Source organism: Charadrius vociferus, unplaced genomic scaffold, assembly GCF_000708025.1.
Source record: "Charadrius vociferus isolate BGI_N301 unplaced genomic scaffold, ASM70802v2 scaffold1, whole genome shotgun sequence".
Lineage (NCBI taxonomy): Eukaryota > Metazoa > Chordata > Aves > Charadriiformes > Charadriidae > Charadrius > Charadrius vociferus.
This window is the reverse complement of record NW_009647680.1, coordinates 3,093,965-3,111,926: the sequence shown is the minus strand read 5'-3', so window position 1 is coordinate 3,111,926 and position 17,962 is coordinate 3,093,965. Positions and strand designations below refer to the sequence as shown.

The 17,962-nt window shown below is 42.0% G+C and overlaps 1 protein-coding gene across 1 annotated transcript in view; it reads left to right on the top strand.

Annotated features, from left to right (window-relative positions):
* The window catches only part of FAT3 (FAT atypical cadherin 3), a 359,185-nt gene that overhangs the window by 291,838 nt on the left and 49,385 nt on the right, over positions 1–17,962 (top strand). Inside the window, exons 13-14 of the mRNA XM_009881183.1 lie at positions 2,641–2,874; positions 16,643–17,032. Of these exons, the coding sequence (XP_009879485.1) occupies positions 2,641–2,874; positions 16,643–17,032 (624 nt within the window). The remainder of the gene's footprint in view (positions 1–2,640; positions 2,875–16,642; positions 17,033–17,962) is intronic.

Below are 17,962 nucleotides of genomic sequence, written 5' to 3'. Positions count from 1 at the left end.
TTTCAGTTAGGCCAGCCATGGATGACCACTTCAGCAGTGGCAGTGGTAGGAAGGAGAAGGAAGGACATCTTTGTTGGACAGGTTGAATGTTGTAATCAGAACAGTGGATACCGACCTTCTCGTTTCCCTGCCAGACCTCAAGTTAGGTCAGACACATATCATAGAATAGTTTGAGTCGGAAGGGACATTTAAAGGTCATCTAGTCAAACCCACTGGTAATGAGCAGGGACTTCTTCAACTAGACCATGTTGCTCAGAGCCCTGTCCAACCTGACCTTGAATGTTTCCAGGGATGGGGCATCTACCACCTCTCTGGGCAACCTGTGCCAGTGTTTCACCACCCTCAGCGTAAAAAATTTCTTCCTTATATCTAGTCTAAATCTTCCCTCTTTTAATTTAAAATCATTACCCTTTGTCCTATCACAACAGGCCCTGCTAAAAGGTTTATCTCCATCTTTCTTAAAAGCTGCCTTTAATTAATTACTGAAAGGCTGCAATAAGGTCTCCCTGAAGCCTTCTCTTCTCAAGGCTGAACAACCCCACCTCTCTCAGCCTGTCTTCATAGGAGAGATGTTCCAGCCCTCTGATCATCTTCGTGGCCCTCCTATGGACCCACTGCAAGAAGTCCATGTCTTTCCTGTGTTGAGGGCTCCAGAGCTGGATGCAGTACTCTAGGTGGCGTTCCACGAGAGCAAAGCAGAGGGGCAGAATCACCTCCCTCGACCTGCTGCCCATACATCTTTTGATGCAGCCCAGGATAAAGTTGGCCACCTAGGCTACGAGTGCATATTGTCAGCTTATGTCCAGCTTTTCACCCCCAGTACCCTCAAGTCCTTCTCAGCAGGGCTGCTCTCAATCCCTTCATCCCCCAGCCTGTATTTATTCCAGGGATTGCCCAGACCCAGGTGCAGGACCTTGTACTTGGCCTTGTTGAACCTCATGAGGTTCACATGGGCCCACCTCTCAAGCTTGTCCAGGTCCTTCTGGATAGCATCCCGTCCCTCAGGCATGTCAACCGCACCACTCAGCTTGGTGTCATCTGCAAATTTGCTGAGGGTACACTCAATCCCACTATGTCATTTATGAAGATATTAAACAGTACTGGTCCCAGTACAGACCCCCTGGGGACACCACTCATCACTAATCTCCAACTGGGCATTGAGCCGTTGACCACTAACATCTGGATGCGGCCATCCACGCAATTCCTCATCCACCAAACAGTCCACCCGTCAAATCCATATCTCTCCAATTTAGAGAGAAGCATGTTGGGGGGGACCATGTCAAAGGCCTTACAGAAGTGCAGATAGACGTAACTCTTCCCTTGTCCACTGATAGAGCCACTCCATCATAGAAGGCCACTAGGTTGGTCAGGCAAGACTTGCCCTTGGTGAAGCCATACTGGCTGTCTCAGATCACCTGCCTGTCCAACATGTGCCTGTCCTACAGTCTTTTTGATACAGAAGAGGAGAAGATGCCAACAGGATCCTCTTTCACCTTTGGACTTCACTTCTTCCACCTTGGTCTAGATATATTGGTATTTAAACCCTGTAAAAAAGACATTCCTTTTATACATAGATTTTTGAGGAGAAAGGATATCAGCAATGAATTTGTGGTCATAGTGGAATGTTACAGAGGTCTTGTACATTTGGCAGTTGGTCTGGAAAAAGATACTGATCTCTGCAAAGATCTAGATTTTATGGTTATTATGAAGTAAAGCTAAATAAAACCATTTTCCCATGAATAAAAATCCCACCCCTCTGTTATTCTTGGGAATTTGGTTTCCATAATGATAGACTAAGTCCTTCCTTCTGTTTCCTCTGCCTGACTAGCAGGAGGCAGCGCCCGCTATTGCCATAGCGTTACTGACAGAAGAGGTCTTTGGAGACCTATGCAGTGTGTGGAAGGGGAAGTATTGACCTCTTCAAGAACAAATTTTGTATTTAACTGTAGATTACACCCTTTACAAAATTAACCCAAACCTTGTCTTCCAACTAGTAGTGGCTGATTGCTGATGTGGCAATGTTTGGCAGCTGTTTATCTGTGCAGTGGAAAATGGATCATCAGTAAAGCTCTCACAGTCCGAATAAGCTGACTTTTTGTTACTGTTAATGTTTGTTGTGATACCCACCTCTGTATGAGAATAAGAAGTTTATTTCAAACTAGATGCCGGAGGGTTCTACGGGAATTCAGAGCTGGTTGAAGATTGCTTTGTGGGGAGAAGCAGGGGATGTTGATGTTATTTTTGAACAGTAGCCGTTAGATAACTTTAGAGTTCGTTACGACTACTGTCATCAGATTCAGAATGTGTTTCTGTGTCTAGGAGTCTATAAATCTTGAGAGTAACAGAGAGACGGACTTGGAAAAACGCAGTGGTGTTCATATGAGTGAAGTTGTAGGCTGTTGAAGGCCACCATGAGTGGCTTGTCCTCCCTGCACTCATATTGGATCCTCGCTTTGTTGGATAAAGAGCAGGGAGAGGTGACGCTGCTGTGAGTTTTTAATCCATTCATTGGAGTAAGCAAGGTTGACTTTTTTTCTCTTTCCTGCTCCTGTGAAATACATGTTTTTGAGATACTCACACTATCTAGAATTGGTGATGTTGCTACAGGAGTAATGATGGCTGCTGCTTTTAATCAATTAGGTGAGCTGAAGTCCTTGGCCCCTCTTGACCGAGAGAAAATCCCTGTGTACAACTTGGTTGCCCGAGCTACTGATGGTGGTGGCAGGTTTTGCCAATCAGAAATCCATCTCATTTTAGAAGACGTTAATGATAATCCACCAGTGTTTTCCTCTGATCACTACACTGCGTGCGTCTATGAGAATACAGCCACTAAAGCTTTGTTAACAAGAGTCCAAGCCACTGATCCTGATGTTGGTAAGTGAGTAACGCTACAAACAATAATTAATGTTCAGGAAAACTTTGTGTGTCGGTGGAATTGCAATACAGATTAATTTTTCTATTGCTGCCTTTCCTCATTCTTTCCTCCTTTTGCTTCTGCATCCTCCCCGTTTTTCTCTCTTCTATTTCTTTACGTCAAAACGCTCATGGCTGAGCTTGACATAATGTTACAAACATAAAACCATGGCTGCAGCCACAGAAGCATGTAGTCTTTCATTCTCTTGATCGGTGATAGCTATGCTTAGAGGTAAATGATACTTTTGGGGGTAAATTCCAACTGTCTTCCTTCAGCGGTCTTACCTCTTTTCTTGAGCGTGATTTTGAATACACCTGCCTCTATTTATGCAAATAATATAGTTACGTGCCATAGGGACCTATACCTGATTAATCACAGCTTTTCTAGGGTTTTATACTGCTATAACTCCCATTTGTTCCAGCTGGTTACTGTGGCATAAAACTATTGTTGTAGACTGTGAATGTACATTATAAATGTTCTGGTTATTTAACTGTGCATTCTTTTGAAGTGTAATAGTTTATTATATGAGGACCTTAACCTTGAAATCTGGGTCCAATTATAAATATTGAAAGATTTTTTTTGCATAACACAGTGGTAAAACCTACCGAGTATCAGATTTTTTTTTAGCTCATTCACTTCAGTTGGAATAAATAAATCCCATAGTTTATTTTTACTTCCTGTGGTTTTGGAGATGTTTTGTAAAAACTGTGGCCTGAGTAGCTTCACATAAAAAGCAGACCTTTCATTGAATGAAAAAGTATTTCATGTTAAAATCTTTTTTTTTTTTTTGAAGTACAGTGCATGCTGGAAGTCTCAGTTGTTACTAAGGCTGATAATGTAAATATACAGGAATCAGTAAAGGAGCAATAAGCATTCATTAATGTGTCTATGAAGAGCTGCATTATATGCTTCAGTTGAAAAATCACATTAAAATTATGATACTGTCCTGCAGTGAAACACCAATTACTGGTAGTAAAGTACTGAACAGTCTGAAGACCCAGTGTTGTTGTTTTCCACTGTTGCCTTAATTACCGTTTTTCTCATAGGTGAGATGAAATTCAAGGACAGAGGGGAGACAGAAAGAATTAGAATAAAAAGTTGTCAATAAATGTTCTTGCTAGCACCAACTTCAAATAATAAGATGGTTAGCAATGAAAAAAAAAGAGCTAATTGCTACATCTTCCTTCTGAAACTAGATAAGTTAAAGGGAGGGATGCATGTGATGAATTAGAAGGGGCTATGTACTTCCTTAATGATTAGATCTGAAAATCAAACAAGACACCGTATCATATAAAAGTGGCTCTGGTCTCTAAAATTGGATTTTATATTAATTTTGTTTTAATTTTTATATTAATTACTGCTCTATTAGTCTCGTCTAAAATCACTCATTCCATAAAGAATGAGTTCAGGTAGTATAATGTTCCCAGCACAAAGAAAAAATGTATTACTGGTATTCCTGATGGGTCATCCCTATAGGGTTTTGTGGAGCATTATCCAGAAAACATTAGTCGAGCCAGTAATCATCATACAAATCAATTTTTAACAAACAGAAACCATCTTACGATCAGTCTTAGAATGTGCCAGTTCTGCTTTGGGCTTTAAAGAGCCGTATACTGTAAGGATAGGAGTATCAGTATAGAGGCCATTGAAATAAAACTTGAGAGAAGTCAATTTGTGGTCAGCAACTAAACACAATTTAACATAAAACTGAAAATATTGTGGCCAGACACTATTGGATAATTAAGACAATTTCCAGTTAATAGGAAAATAGTGTTATATCTGCCTTGTGCCTTTGATATCTCTTAACGTTCCTAAGCTCATAACATCCTGGGAAATTTCAGGATTGGAACATAAATTGTTGTTTAACATATTTATAATTTGGATACATGCTTAGAAACTAGCTGTACCAGCTGGACACACTGAAGGAGAGATATGATTTTTCTTCACAGTATTCAACAGAAGAAAATGGCTTTAGCTATCACGCGCTTAACTCTAGTAGCATGCAAGTTCATTTTCAATAACCTCTCCGTGTAGCTAGGTGTCTTAAATCAAAAGATTGCTTGAAAAAAAGGGTATACATACATCCCTTTGTTAAAACATATTAGTAACTTTAATATAAGACAATTCTTTTTCCTATTCTGCTTCCACTGGAAATTCTTAAAATTTCCACAAGATAATATTTCCTACTAACTCACTATCATATGGTTTGGAAATGTGCAAACTAAGAAACAAAAGAGAAATGCTGGGTTTACAGATTTTTAGAGAAGTTCACAGAGTGCAGTGGATTTTCCATCTCCCACTGTTTTCAAATCAAAGTGCCAAATTACTCTATTCTGTTCAAATTAAGGCACAAGAAGAGTTGCAGTGGATGTTGAGGTGTAATTATCTGAGCAAACCCATCACACAACTACAGTATCAGCCTGTTTCAAAGGAATTAAGGTCAGGCTAGAGCAGCAACACAGAGAAAACCTACATGGGAATTTGTGGCAAGCATGACATTAAAAAATTGATAAATGTTAAAATAAACCTGTAGCCCAAACTGCTACCTGAGCTGCAGGTGCATACTCATTTCCAGGGCTGCTCAAGTTTTCTGCTTGCCTCCAGTGTTGCGGCCTGGCTTGCAGAATACAAGAATGAAAGACAACATGGTCCAAGCTCAGAAGTGCTTTAAGCGATGTAGGTCCTGCCTCAATTTCAGCTGCTTTGCCTTGCAAATGACCTCCACACTCAGGCCCGTTTCCATGCTGATTGATGGTGCAGCCTACAGAAGGCAGAAGCACTTACTGTGCTAAATATGAACAGTGCATCATCTGTCCTTCTGCAGTCCTCTTCATCACCAGTGGGGCACTGGCAGTTCCACACCACCTACATTTGTCGTCAGTTTAGTGATTTCACTGACCTATTGATTTTTCTCTGGGTTTATGATGAAGACGGGGTTTGAATTTCATTCAAAATGGGAATGACCGTTTCAGCCAGCCCTGTCTTGCCTGACACCACTGCCTTCCAGCCTCTGCTTTACCCCACAGCCAAACCCGTGGCTGGTGGAGGTTCTTCCCCATTCACTGCACAACCAACCAGTATATATGGACTGGGTTGTCTTGGAGCCAGCACCTTGTATTGCATGCAGCCAATGTGGAGGAAAACAAAGGCATGTACACACATTAAAAATCGACAGGAGGGGCCTTTATTTGGTTGCAAATTGCTCCCTGCAGTGCACAGACCTCCCTGCTCTGTCTTCAGCTGTCCCTCACCCCCGTGCCCCTTCTCCAGCCCCGGGGCCCGTACAAGTACATTGCACAGGAGGAGTGGTGACACACAGCCTGCGAGGAGCCAGCTGGTGCTCAGGTCATGGTCTGGTTAGCCAAATCTAGGGGTTTCTCAGAAACACAATTCAGACTGATCTGGTTGTCCCTTGAACAGCAGTCACAGCTCAAACAGCAAAGGCCCACACCCACTCCCTTGGCCAGCCAGGCAGGCCTCCTTTGCCAGCTGCACTATTCCTTGACATGGTTTTGTCCATGCCTTGTATTTGTCTCAGATCAAGGTCCACTTCCCAGCAAGAATGACCCTGTGTTGCCCTGCCCCATTTTTGTAGCATGTGCAAACAGCAAATGAGTCAGGAAGGGCCCTCGCTGTGGGCTGAAGGTAAGGACCACAGGGTTGTGCATGGTGGCAAGTCAGAAGTGAAGCACTTTGGACGGGCCTTGCTAGAAACGTGTCTCCTGGCCTTGTGGATGGACAGGTATCATGCTGCAGGGTGCACGCAGTCACAGAATGGTTGAAGTTGGATTGAACCTCTGGAAGTTTATCTTTTCCAACCACCCTGCTCAAGCAGGGACACCTCCAGCAGGTTGTCTAGGACTGTGTCCAAATGGCTTTTGGATAACCCCAAGGATGGAGTTATTCCCTGAGTTCTGTGCAGCGTGGGTAACCCAGAGTCCCTCTGGGAATAACCAGAGACCTGCACTGTGCATACAGACAAAGGCATAACATCCTCACCATGACCTGGCAGAGCAGTGCCGGCAGGCAGCAAACCCACACTGATGCCCTCTCTGACTGCCAGTTCTGCTCAAGCTGGAGATAATTCAAAGAAGAAGGATCAATGGCAGATGAGATTCTGCAGGAAAAGTGTAGTTTGAGAAAATATCTTCCCATATCTAATAGCACATTTAATAGGATTCAGTAATGCAACCCAGAAAAATAATAAGCAGTGTGCTACTTTTTTCAAAGCATTTTCTCAGATTTGTGCATAGGATGCCTGGAGTTGCAGACGTGCTCCAGCTTCTGCAGGGCTTGTAGCCTCACAACAGAATGCAGAACACTCTGAGGTTTATTTGTCAGTTCCAAAAAAAACATCCAAGTACTTTGGTGACAGAGAGATTTGAATGATGATCCTGGTTTTCTGTTCTTTGTTCTCTGTATTTGAAGCTTTGGTACTTAGGTGAGTGTGAGGCAAAAAATGGGTGTTTAAAGCTTAATTCAGGGAGCCAGGATAAGACTTCAGGCTCTCCCACAGAGTTTATACAGCCAGATTTTACAGGTCAATTGTGGTTGAATTTGGTTGTGTTTCTTAGAGTTGTATAGAGTTAAATATTATTTGAACCAAGATTTGTGGAAAGGATTCTGTAGTCGTCTAATTAGTGCATTCGTGTTTAGTGTGGAGACTTTAAATCAATCAAGTCTCTAATCAGTCTGGTTCTCGGTGTGGGGAACTAATTATGCACCTCTTCAACAAAATGGAAGAGCTGCAGCAGAAGTGACTGAGCCCTTCTGGGGCAACTGTTTGACCTTCTCACTAGGAGACATCTGCTCCCTAACCCCGACCTTCTCCACCAGGAAGTAAGGGGACCAAACTGTGGCCCATTATCTGCCTGGTGAGCAGCTGGGGAACCTGATGAACTGGGGGATGAAGTGCCATTTTCTTTCAGCTTCTGGTGGAAAGTTTTATCTTGGGTTTCAAAGAAATCTATGACAAAACTGATACTTCCCAGCAAGGTTTGGTCTCAGTGAGTTTTGATGTTTCAATAAAGACTTCGTTTGTCAAAAAAAAAAAAAAATCCCAAACCCCTTACTGTATGCATTCATAAGGCAGGTGCATAGGAAATAAGAAATATCTTTTCCAGGGAAGATATATATCTGCTCCTTTGGGTTTCAATCAGTCCAGTCTGGAGTCTATCTACCAGGAGGGTGGTGAAGCAAGCATATTATATTTTCTTTTTCTTCTTGTTCTCTCCTTGAGTCAATGAGAAAAATGAAGAAACCATTGAAACAATAAAAATGAAATAGCTATCAGAAATAACAACTGAGGAACGTAGGTAGTTCTCTGGAGCTTATCACTTGTTTGTAGAAAGTGGCATCGAAGTGCTGGTGAGCACAGCACAGAAAAGAAACACTCCATTAGGTTATTCGGTGGGTCAGTGCTTTTTAAGAACACGTGCATGGAAGTAATGAGTAAAGTCTTCAACCTTATCAATAGCAGGCTTTACTCTTGAAGGAATTAGGGCAACTGAGCCTGTTGGACACACAGCTTGGCCACACAGCTGGGCTTGGAGAAGGGTAAAGTGCTGCCAGGTGAGATTGCAGAAGGGTCAGAGAGGAGCGCAAGACTGTCGCAACTTGATTAAACAGCAGTTCTCTGAATTATGTATAATGGCAAGTAACAAAAAAATAAAAATGCTGAAGTAGATATCGATTTTGACATTTGCTGGCAAAGCCAGTATACAGCAAACCTCTAATTTGCACATTTGTTTACGTTGGGCAGGTCCCTTAAAATGGATCTAGAAACTTTTGAGGCATTCAGGATCTGAAAAAGAAGAAAACAAGGATTGAAACAGGAATAAGAATAACAGAGATAATAGGACAGGAGATTTGCTAACATTCAACAACTAATAGGTAGCTAACTTTGGCAGTGAAGCCAGCACTAACTAGATGATATTTCTGGATATTGTCTGTTTGTAAAATAAATATAACGATACTTTCCAGAGGATGGCTCATTCTCTTCAAAACATACATGGAGCTTCCAATATCTTTATCCACATCTTTGCCTCACTGAATTTTAAAATAGTCCAGGGGTTAGTGCAGTAGTGCACGATCTGGAAGATCTGAATTATTAATTCCTTTTTCTGCAGCTATTCAAAATAGCATTGCATAAGTAAGGGGTTGTAGTTGAAGTAGGGGGTCCTTTCCACTGTCACTGAAACTATTTTGAAAAACGGTTCAGGAATCAGCCAGAGTCGAAAAAAAAAAAAAGGCAGGAGTGAGCATTGCTCTGTACCCTGAGGGGCGATTGGGTTCTGGGCTCTGTTCCCCAGGGCTGATTCAATGAGAAGTAATAGGCTACTGCAATGTGCTTTTGTACTTCTCCCTCCTGGAAAGGGGTCCTTACCATCACACTTTTGTTCCATAAGAAGAATGGGAGGGCAATGCCCCACATCCCCGAGTGGGCTGGCCAGTCCAGAGGACACCTCCAGGGCCAAGTTCAGGAGGAAACCTCGCTTTTGCCTTCTTAATAAAGGCAGAAGGAGTTCTAGGAACGTAGAGATACAACACACTGGGCCCCTTAAAAATTGCCAATAAAAAATAAAAGTCAGGCTCTGTGGAGTTTAGATTTACCTAGTGTTAGGAGGCAGACAAACAAGATGTGTGGGTATTATGATAGAAAGCTTAGGTTTCTGCCTAAACAAGCCCTACTTCATACTGCTTGTTTTGCTCCCCATGCCTCGTCACTCGGGAGAGCTCGTCCTGTAAATAGTCAGTCTATATGACCCTGATGTTGAACCTTTCAAAGGGCCGGATTTTTAAAGCTGCAGATAGGTAGGCAGGGGAACTTAATCACCCAACTTGCATTAAAATAATGAGTACATGTGTATCAAGATTGCGAAGAGCTGGTTTGTGTTCAGCAAGCAGAACTCATCAAACCAACCTCGTTTCCTTCTGCAACATGCAAAGAGGTTATATAGAAAGAAATATTATGGGTGGTATGGCTTAGGTTTAGTGAGGTTTTTGACATGATGTTTTTACAAGCAAGCTGGGGAAACATGGTCTACATGAAACTGTCATCAGGTGAGTTTGTAATGACTGTTACACTGGAGGGATAAGTTAAGAAAGGTACTGGGTGCAGCATTGCTCTTATTTTCAGTCCTGAATGAGTAAGTAGGCATAGGCTCTGTATTGCTGGATGTCAGAAAGCAGAATGGGACCGCAGTACCCTGGGTAGTGTCAAAGTCGTAGTTGTGGGATTTAACAGTTGGAAAAGCGGTATGGAAAAATACAGTGCAAGTCATCAAGATAAATGTGAAATCCCGTGTTTCGGTAAGAATAACAAAGTGCACCAGTATTGTCTGGGTAATGGCTGACTGGGCAACAGAACTGCAGAGAAGCAGCTGTATGATGGTGAATCACAGGCTAAGTGTATGTTTACACTTTCATACTGGTGTGAAAAGGCAAATAGTTTAATGAGAACGGTAAACAAGAGCAATGCTGGAAAACAGTAGTTCTTTCTATTTACTTTGCATTGGCAAATCCTGGCCTGAAAGGCTGTGTTGGGTTTTGGGTACAGCACTTCCAGGAAGATGTGGGCTACCTGGAGATTTACAAGAAAGATCATAGGTCTGGAAAATGTGTGCTACCAGGAAATATTAAAAGAGTTGAAAAGGGGGAAAGAGAGCTGAGATGATAAAGTATAACAGTCTTCAGATATCAAACAAGTAGCTCTGAGGAAGGAAGTCAACCTTTGTTCTTTCTTTTCCCCCTCATCTTTTATTATTTTTATTCAATCTCAGCAATAAGTCAGAACAAGATTTTTAGTTGTAAGAAAAGTGAGGCATTGGGTTGTGTTATCTAAGGAGGTTAAGCAAGTTCATGATCAAAGGATGGGCCTGTGTTTGGGGATAAATTGCATCCATCCTTTCTTTGTGCAGGGATCAATTAGATGACCTCACAAGATTCCTGCTCTCTATACTCTGTCATTTCTATTAATTTCTTTAGGTTTTGAGATTTCCAAGACATTGTTAACAAGATGGAGGCAAAGAACTAGACAAAGAGACTTATATCTCTTGGATTATGTTGACTGAATAAGCCCTGTATTTAAACTGGATCACTGAAACATATATATGTATGTGTGTGTCTGTGTATATATATGCATACATACTTACATTTTTTTATATATATTTCTCTACATGTGCATTCCATTGCTTCAGGCTGTACTGCCCAATGCTGTCAGCTGCAGTGTGTCACCCTAAATCAGGTGTATCCAAAATGGTCTCCCCCACTTCATAAAAGTAATCGAGCTTATGCCTGATCAGCACGAGGGAGTGAATCGCTCAGGAGCACTGAGTGAAACAAGTATTTGTGTGAAGTCATGTAAGCCTGTACCCTGGGCTACATAAATCTCCGCTAGAAAAGAGAGGCAGGGTGAGCCAACCATCCAGATCTCATCTTCTCACCAAAAAAAGCACAACAGCCGACCCAGCTGAAACGAAAAGCAGGGTTTCAGACACCCATGGAAGGTATCATACCACTAAAAGCTTACGCCTGCCATTTCTGTCCAATATTTCCCTTCAGTAAGGGGTTGGTTATTTCCATCTCTGTCCTCTTTGGCCCTGCTTTCATCCCGTGGTATCGTGACTTCGCTGGAGCACTGGTGTGCGTAAAGGACTTGGGGGTTAAGGGTATCGTTTCGCCACAGAAAAGGGACAAAGCAATGAACGCCTGCATTGGTAGCGGTGTTATGGATTGAACTTGGCCAACTTTTCTGCTTAATTTGGTTTTGTTTTCTATAAAGGCTATATATTCTTCTGCAGTTCAGCAAGGTACTTCTGGCAAGATTCTTCACTTTCATCTCAAAATGATGGAGTAGCGTATTATAAAATCTGGTTTAGTATTCGTCTTTTGTCTAGTTTGCTTTAATGAAGTTGTGGACTTTTAACTTACAGTAATTGGTGTGGTTAACATTCGGGTAATCAAGAAAGGCCATGTGAACATGCCAGTGTTAATAGTCACGCCATGAAAGACAGAGGCAAGAGGAACCACAATAATCAGATACGATGTTTGCAAATGACTCCTAAATTGATAAATAACTTTTTTTACAGTTCTCTTTCTGGACAGCTTTATGTTTTACTTCTTGTTTGTTTATTTTTAATGCTTGCCATTATTTTTCTTTCCATAAGTTTTTTAAATTAAAATGAGCAGATGACAAAGTTAAGCATTATTTCCCAGAGATAAACAAGAACGAGTAGGCTAGCTATACTTAGGGAAACACATTAAATAATGAGTTCAGGGTGACAGATGAAAACAGAAAGGAGAAACACACTATGTATGGTCTTTACATAAATTTCAGTTTGTGTGTGACACAGTCAGCAGGTAATGCCCACTGCAGCAACTCTGTGCCATGTGGGGATTGCACCCGTTGTGTTAATGCTCAGTCTTTTAATTGGTGTCGGTGTGGATCAAGCCGTGTTGTAACTCCACCATTTTCAATTGAGCTGCACCTCAAGTACTGTGTTCAGTTTTGGGCCCCTCACTACAGGAGGGACATTGAGGTGCTGGAGCGTGTCCAGAGAAGGGCTACAAAGCTGGTGAGGGGTCTGGAGCAGAAGTCTTCTGAGGAGCGGCTGAGGGAACTGGGGTTATTCAGCCTGGAGAAAAAGAGGCTGAGGGGAAACCTTATCGCTCTCTACAACTACCTGAAAAGAGGGTGTAGCAAGGTGGGGGTTGATCTCTTCTCCTGAGTGACAAGCAATAGGACAAGAGGAAACAGCCTCAAGTTACGCCAGGGGAGGTTTAGGTTGGATATTAGGAAAAAATTCTTCACCGAGAGGGTTATCAAACATTGGATCATGCTGTCCAGGGAAGTGGTGGAATCACCATCCCTGGAGGTATTTAAAAGTCATGTAGGTGTGGTGCTGAGGAACATGGTTTAGTGGTGGTTATGGCAGGGTTAGGTTAACAGTTGGACTCGGTGATCTTAAAGGTCCTTTCCAACCTAAATGATTCTATGATTCTATGAGTTAGACAAAGAAGAATTTGATACTCCTGAATTATAAGGAGATATTATTTTATTTCCATGGTGCTACTTAAAGTAGTAATGACATAGAAGATGTCATTGTGTGACATTCAGTGCATGCCCCTTTGGTTTAGTACAGAAGAAAACAAGAAAAAAAAACTTTTTGAAGGATGGCATTTGAGGTACTAGACGGCTGTACGTTGTACAAGCTCTTCACACCAGAGATTTGGCAAAGGGCAATATTCTATTGTATGCTAATACAAGTCCAAATAGAAAATGTGCTTGCTTATTCCTTTATTTAAAAAATGTACTGCAATCCTCTTATAGCAATAGTAATTCCTGCAAAGCTTCCCATGTTCAAATAGCTTATGTTCATGATTGACACCTTAGAAATCTGAGAAGTTTAAGTGGGTGAGTGAATAGACACAACGCAGTTTGCAAATATTAATCCCCCAACAGCTGTGGGCAAGCAGTGTGGGAGGATTGCTGTCTTTACCAGTGCAGGAACCATGGTGTTGGAGCAGTTGTTTCTTTTCCACAGAAAACATCTCCTTTATGGACACAGCAGAATCTACCATTGCCTCCACTGCAGGGATGCCAATGACACACACTGGTGGATGCGTCTCTCTCCGTAGATGGTACCCCTGGACTAAAGCATTTTGTATTTCAGTAGAAATAACTTCCTACTTCACCTTTGCCTCATGCCTAGTTTGTTTCCAGCCTCGGGTCAGGCAGTTGAGTGGAAACAGCTATCAATATAACACAATGCTTTCCTCAAAGTGCTGTTTCTGCCGCACCTTTTCATTGACTTCATTTTCCTCCCAAGAAGCAAGTGTTAAACTCCAGCCCCACAAAACACCGTAGGAGAAGGTCAGCAGGCAGCTGACATCTGTCTCTGTATTTCTCCTTCTATTCTGCCTCTGCATGCAGACTGAAAGCCACCAAGGGTTGGTATCTGTGAGTGTCCCAGCTCAGGTCCTCTGCCCTGATCTTCTGTTTCTCCTTGCATAAAATGGCATTTTCACCTGTAAGATCTTTTCCTGCAGGTCCCATGGGAAAAATAAGACGTTCTCATCATCAAACCAGACTGGTACAAGATAACCCACATGCTTGGAACTTCTGTATTCCTCTTTTGTTTTCCAGGAAGGAAAAATAAAAGCATATGCCTTGAAGAAGTAACTCTCTCCATTTCTGCCTAAGACCCCCTTATATTAGAGTTAGCAACCAGAATAGCATAATGTGTGTTTGAGCTGTCTTCATTGTAGGATCACTAGTAATCACTTATCCAAAAACATTATTCATATTTTTTTAATTAATGGACATCCTTTAGGAAGCAGAATACAAGGAGAGTGGTTTGATTACGTATTGATCAGATTGCGGTCACCAGAGTTATCACTTCTCCTATGTAAACTCACGCTACGTGGTGTCACATCCACCAAATTCTTTCTCTCCCCGCTCTCTCTTGCAAGATATTCTTGATGAAGTTTGGGGTGTTTCACGACACAAGTCATAGGTAGGGCATTTGTCTGGCTATTTATGCCTTTAAAGACCATGGTATCTGAATCTTCTGTCTTGTGCCAAGGTATCATGTAGTGAGTATGAAATAGGGGTTTTGTGCCAGAGAAAAACCCAAACCAGACTAAGGCTCTCCTGCAGTCACAGACACATATGCGTGGAATGTATGTGTTAAGGTCCCTTCTTCAGAGAAGTATTTAATTCTATGTGGAAACTGGCAGACATCAAGAGAACCCAGTACGGAATACTAAATAGCTTTACAGTTAAAACTCATGTGTAGGTTGGGTGTTCAGCTACATGCTCTGAATCAGGCAAAATCCCCTTTTCCAACATCCCCAGGGATCAGCTCTAATTACTAGCTCATTAATTTTTCTGGTCAGGTCTGTCCCTCTTTGTAAGTGGAAGTTCAAGAAGGATTTCTAGCAGAAGGAGATCCTCCCCTGCTGGAAATGTAGACACACCTCCAGCCATTCAGACCCTCAAAACCTTCCACTTTCCGGAGGGTTTTACCCCTTTTTCACTTTTGTTGGTTTGGCTGATTGCCAGCTGATAGAGCATTTGGATACAGATATACAGAGGCTAAGTGAAGAGATGAGCATGGTCTCCAGCAGGCTGTAGGGTATTCAGGGTTGAGGTGTTTCAACACATGAAGGAGTCTCCGACTGGTTCACGGGCTGTGCTCAGTTCCTCATCTGTGGGACAGGAGCCACCTCCTCAGCTGCCCTGCCTGTTTTGCTGAAGGAGGGCCTCTCTGTGTTTTTCACATTTCTGGTCCCATGCTAAATAGAAAGGTTCTGCTGTGATTTTTTTTAAAAAAAAAAAAAAAAAAAAAAAGGTTCATTGCCATATTACCATTTAAACTTTTCCCTATTTTAAAGACGTTTGAATGTTTGAAATATACTCTGGTGTCTCAAGCACTGAATAAAAACTTTATTCCCCAAAGAGGCCAAATAGTAATTCCTAACGCTCTGCAAGCAGGGTCTGGGACTTTGTAGTTGCTCTAGTTTTTACGTGCGTGTGATTGAAGAAAGAGTCTCCCAGCTCCCCCTTGTGTGGATGCTCTACTCCTGCTACGTCAAGCAGAAAACAAATGTGATTTGGGCTGCTTTTGATCAGACATTTCTACAATGCTTTGCTGCTGGAAAGCAGAATAGTACTGTCACAAATTTTAAATTAACAAAATATGCCTAGAAGGGATTGGTAGCTCTTGTTTAAGCTCTGATTAATGTCAGGCTTGTAAAGTCTGTTCTCCGACAGAAAGGGCAGCAAATGCTCGAGTGAGAGATGTTAACAACCGAGACTCTCCATTTTAGTGGATCTTTGTGTTTTAGTTATAATCTCTTAGTGCAGCAGTCAGGACCAAATCACAAAATCAACCAGCATCAGGGGAGTTGAATTAGGTTGTATCTGTGTTCACTTTTAATTAGATTTGAAATGGCTATCCCACTGTAGTGCAGCAAGTAACTAAGTCAGTACCTTCCCCTCAGGCCTTATTACTGACAACAACCTTAGCGCAGATCTGCATATTCAGCAGCCAGGTGGGTAGGTGTTATGTGTTGGGAAATACAGGCAGGATTTGAAAAACACCGTATATCTTCTGTACAGCTATATTTTTGCTCTCTAATTGGGGGAGTGAGGGACTTCCCTTTCTGAAGTGTCCAGATTCTGGCAGGAGTTCTTTGATGCAGCTTTTGTCTAACAGGTATCATCTTATGATAATATTTTGCTGCTCAACAGTGGAATCAAGGCAGCACTGGTAGCAAGTACATTCTGTGCCACCTGATGTATTTTTATGGGTTTATTTTTCCCTTATGCACATTCTATTCCTTCAAGATGTGCTCGGAGACATTTCCAATTTCAGCATTCTGCCTGTCTCATCTAATTCAATTGTAAGCTTTTCTGGGCAAGGACCATATCTGGATTCCGCTTTCAAGTTTCATTACACAGCAGTTCTGCAAAGTGATCTTTTAAAAAAGTATCATGATGAGGGAAGGAACTTAACTTATCCATGGGGATTTGACACGTGAGAAGAGCATGTCCTGATCTCCCAATACTATACCTGCGGGTGCTCCTACCTCCCTATGCTCCACGCCCATTGGAAATGATGGGTGTGACAGCAGATTTTGTTTAGGGTTTCCGTTAGATGGGAAGAGCTTGTGGGGTTTTTTTTTTATTTCACTTCATCATTTTCACATCTACTTCTCTTTCAGGTGTGAACAGAAAAGTTACCTATTCCCTGGCAGACTCCGCTGATGGTTACTTCTCAGTTGACCGGACATCAGGAATCATTATTTTGGAGCATCCACTTGATAGAGAGCTTCAGTCTTCCTATAACATCAGTGTAAAGGCCTCAGATCAGAGCATTGTGCTGACCTTGTCCTCATTTGCCACCGTTACCATTACAGTGCTGGATATTAATGACAACCCCCCTGTGTTTGAAAGAAGAGATTACCTTGTTACAGTACCCGAAGACACCTCACCTGGCACTGAAGTCCTTTCTGTTTTTGCTACAAGCCAAGACATTGGCACTAATGCTGAGATTGCCTATCTCATCAGATCAGGGAATGAGAAAGGGAAGTTCAGGATTAACTCAAAAACAGGTTTGTAAAGTGGCTCTTACTTGTAATGCAAAATGAAAGTGCCAGAAAAATGTGAATGCTTTGGGGAAAGCTCTTGGACCAAAAAAATTTCAAGGACAGAGACGCAGAGCTTGTCAATGTGGAATTAGTTGCACAGTTAAAAGCCAATTTTAGGCTGGAGAGTGATGTAAATTACGGTCACACTCAGCTGCCCCAGCTCGAGTTGGAGAATACTTTTTTCCATTAGTATGTCTGTTGAAGTCAATGTAGATGTGACAACCCATTAGCCAAACTGTGCAACCCTTACAGTTATGAACACTTGCAATGTTTACCTGCTTACCAGCAGAGTACAGCCTCACAGCCTGGACCTTAGCAAGCATCAGACGGGGCTATCAGGACCAAATAGCTGGCAATCCCAATGTGTCAGGCAGTGACTGCCATTTACGCAGCTGTATGTATCTTCACTGACTTAAGTTGCTCCTGATTTGTCTTGTCTGACAGTTGACTTCAGCCATGGTTTGGGGTTTTTGTGGTTATACATCACAAATTTTAAAAACATACTGCTGCTTCTTTTTAAGAAATACTGAGAAAAGCTGCCTTACTTGGTCCAAATGGCTCATTTTCTTTGAATTTCCTTAGTGGGATATAGTCTTTATCCTTATTGAGGTTTTAATCCATCAACAGACAGTAAGCTATGATTCTTCTGTGCCTCATGTAGTCGATCCCCTTATTCTCATAACAGTCAGGAGGACCAGTACAAATCTGCCACCAGAGCTTCAGAACAAAGCAAACTTGATTTTGAAAGCTGAAGGTAACACTGGTTTGAGTGCAGCTGTAATAACCAGTAACCTGGAAAATCTCAAAATGATGCATTGTGTCATTTACATTACTGTGTGCAAAAATCTCTCTCCACTCTGCGGAGGCCACTGCCTTACATGTAAGGGACTTCAC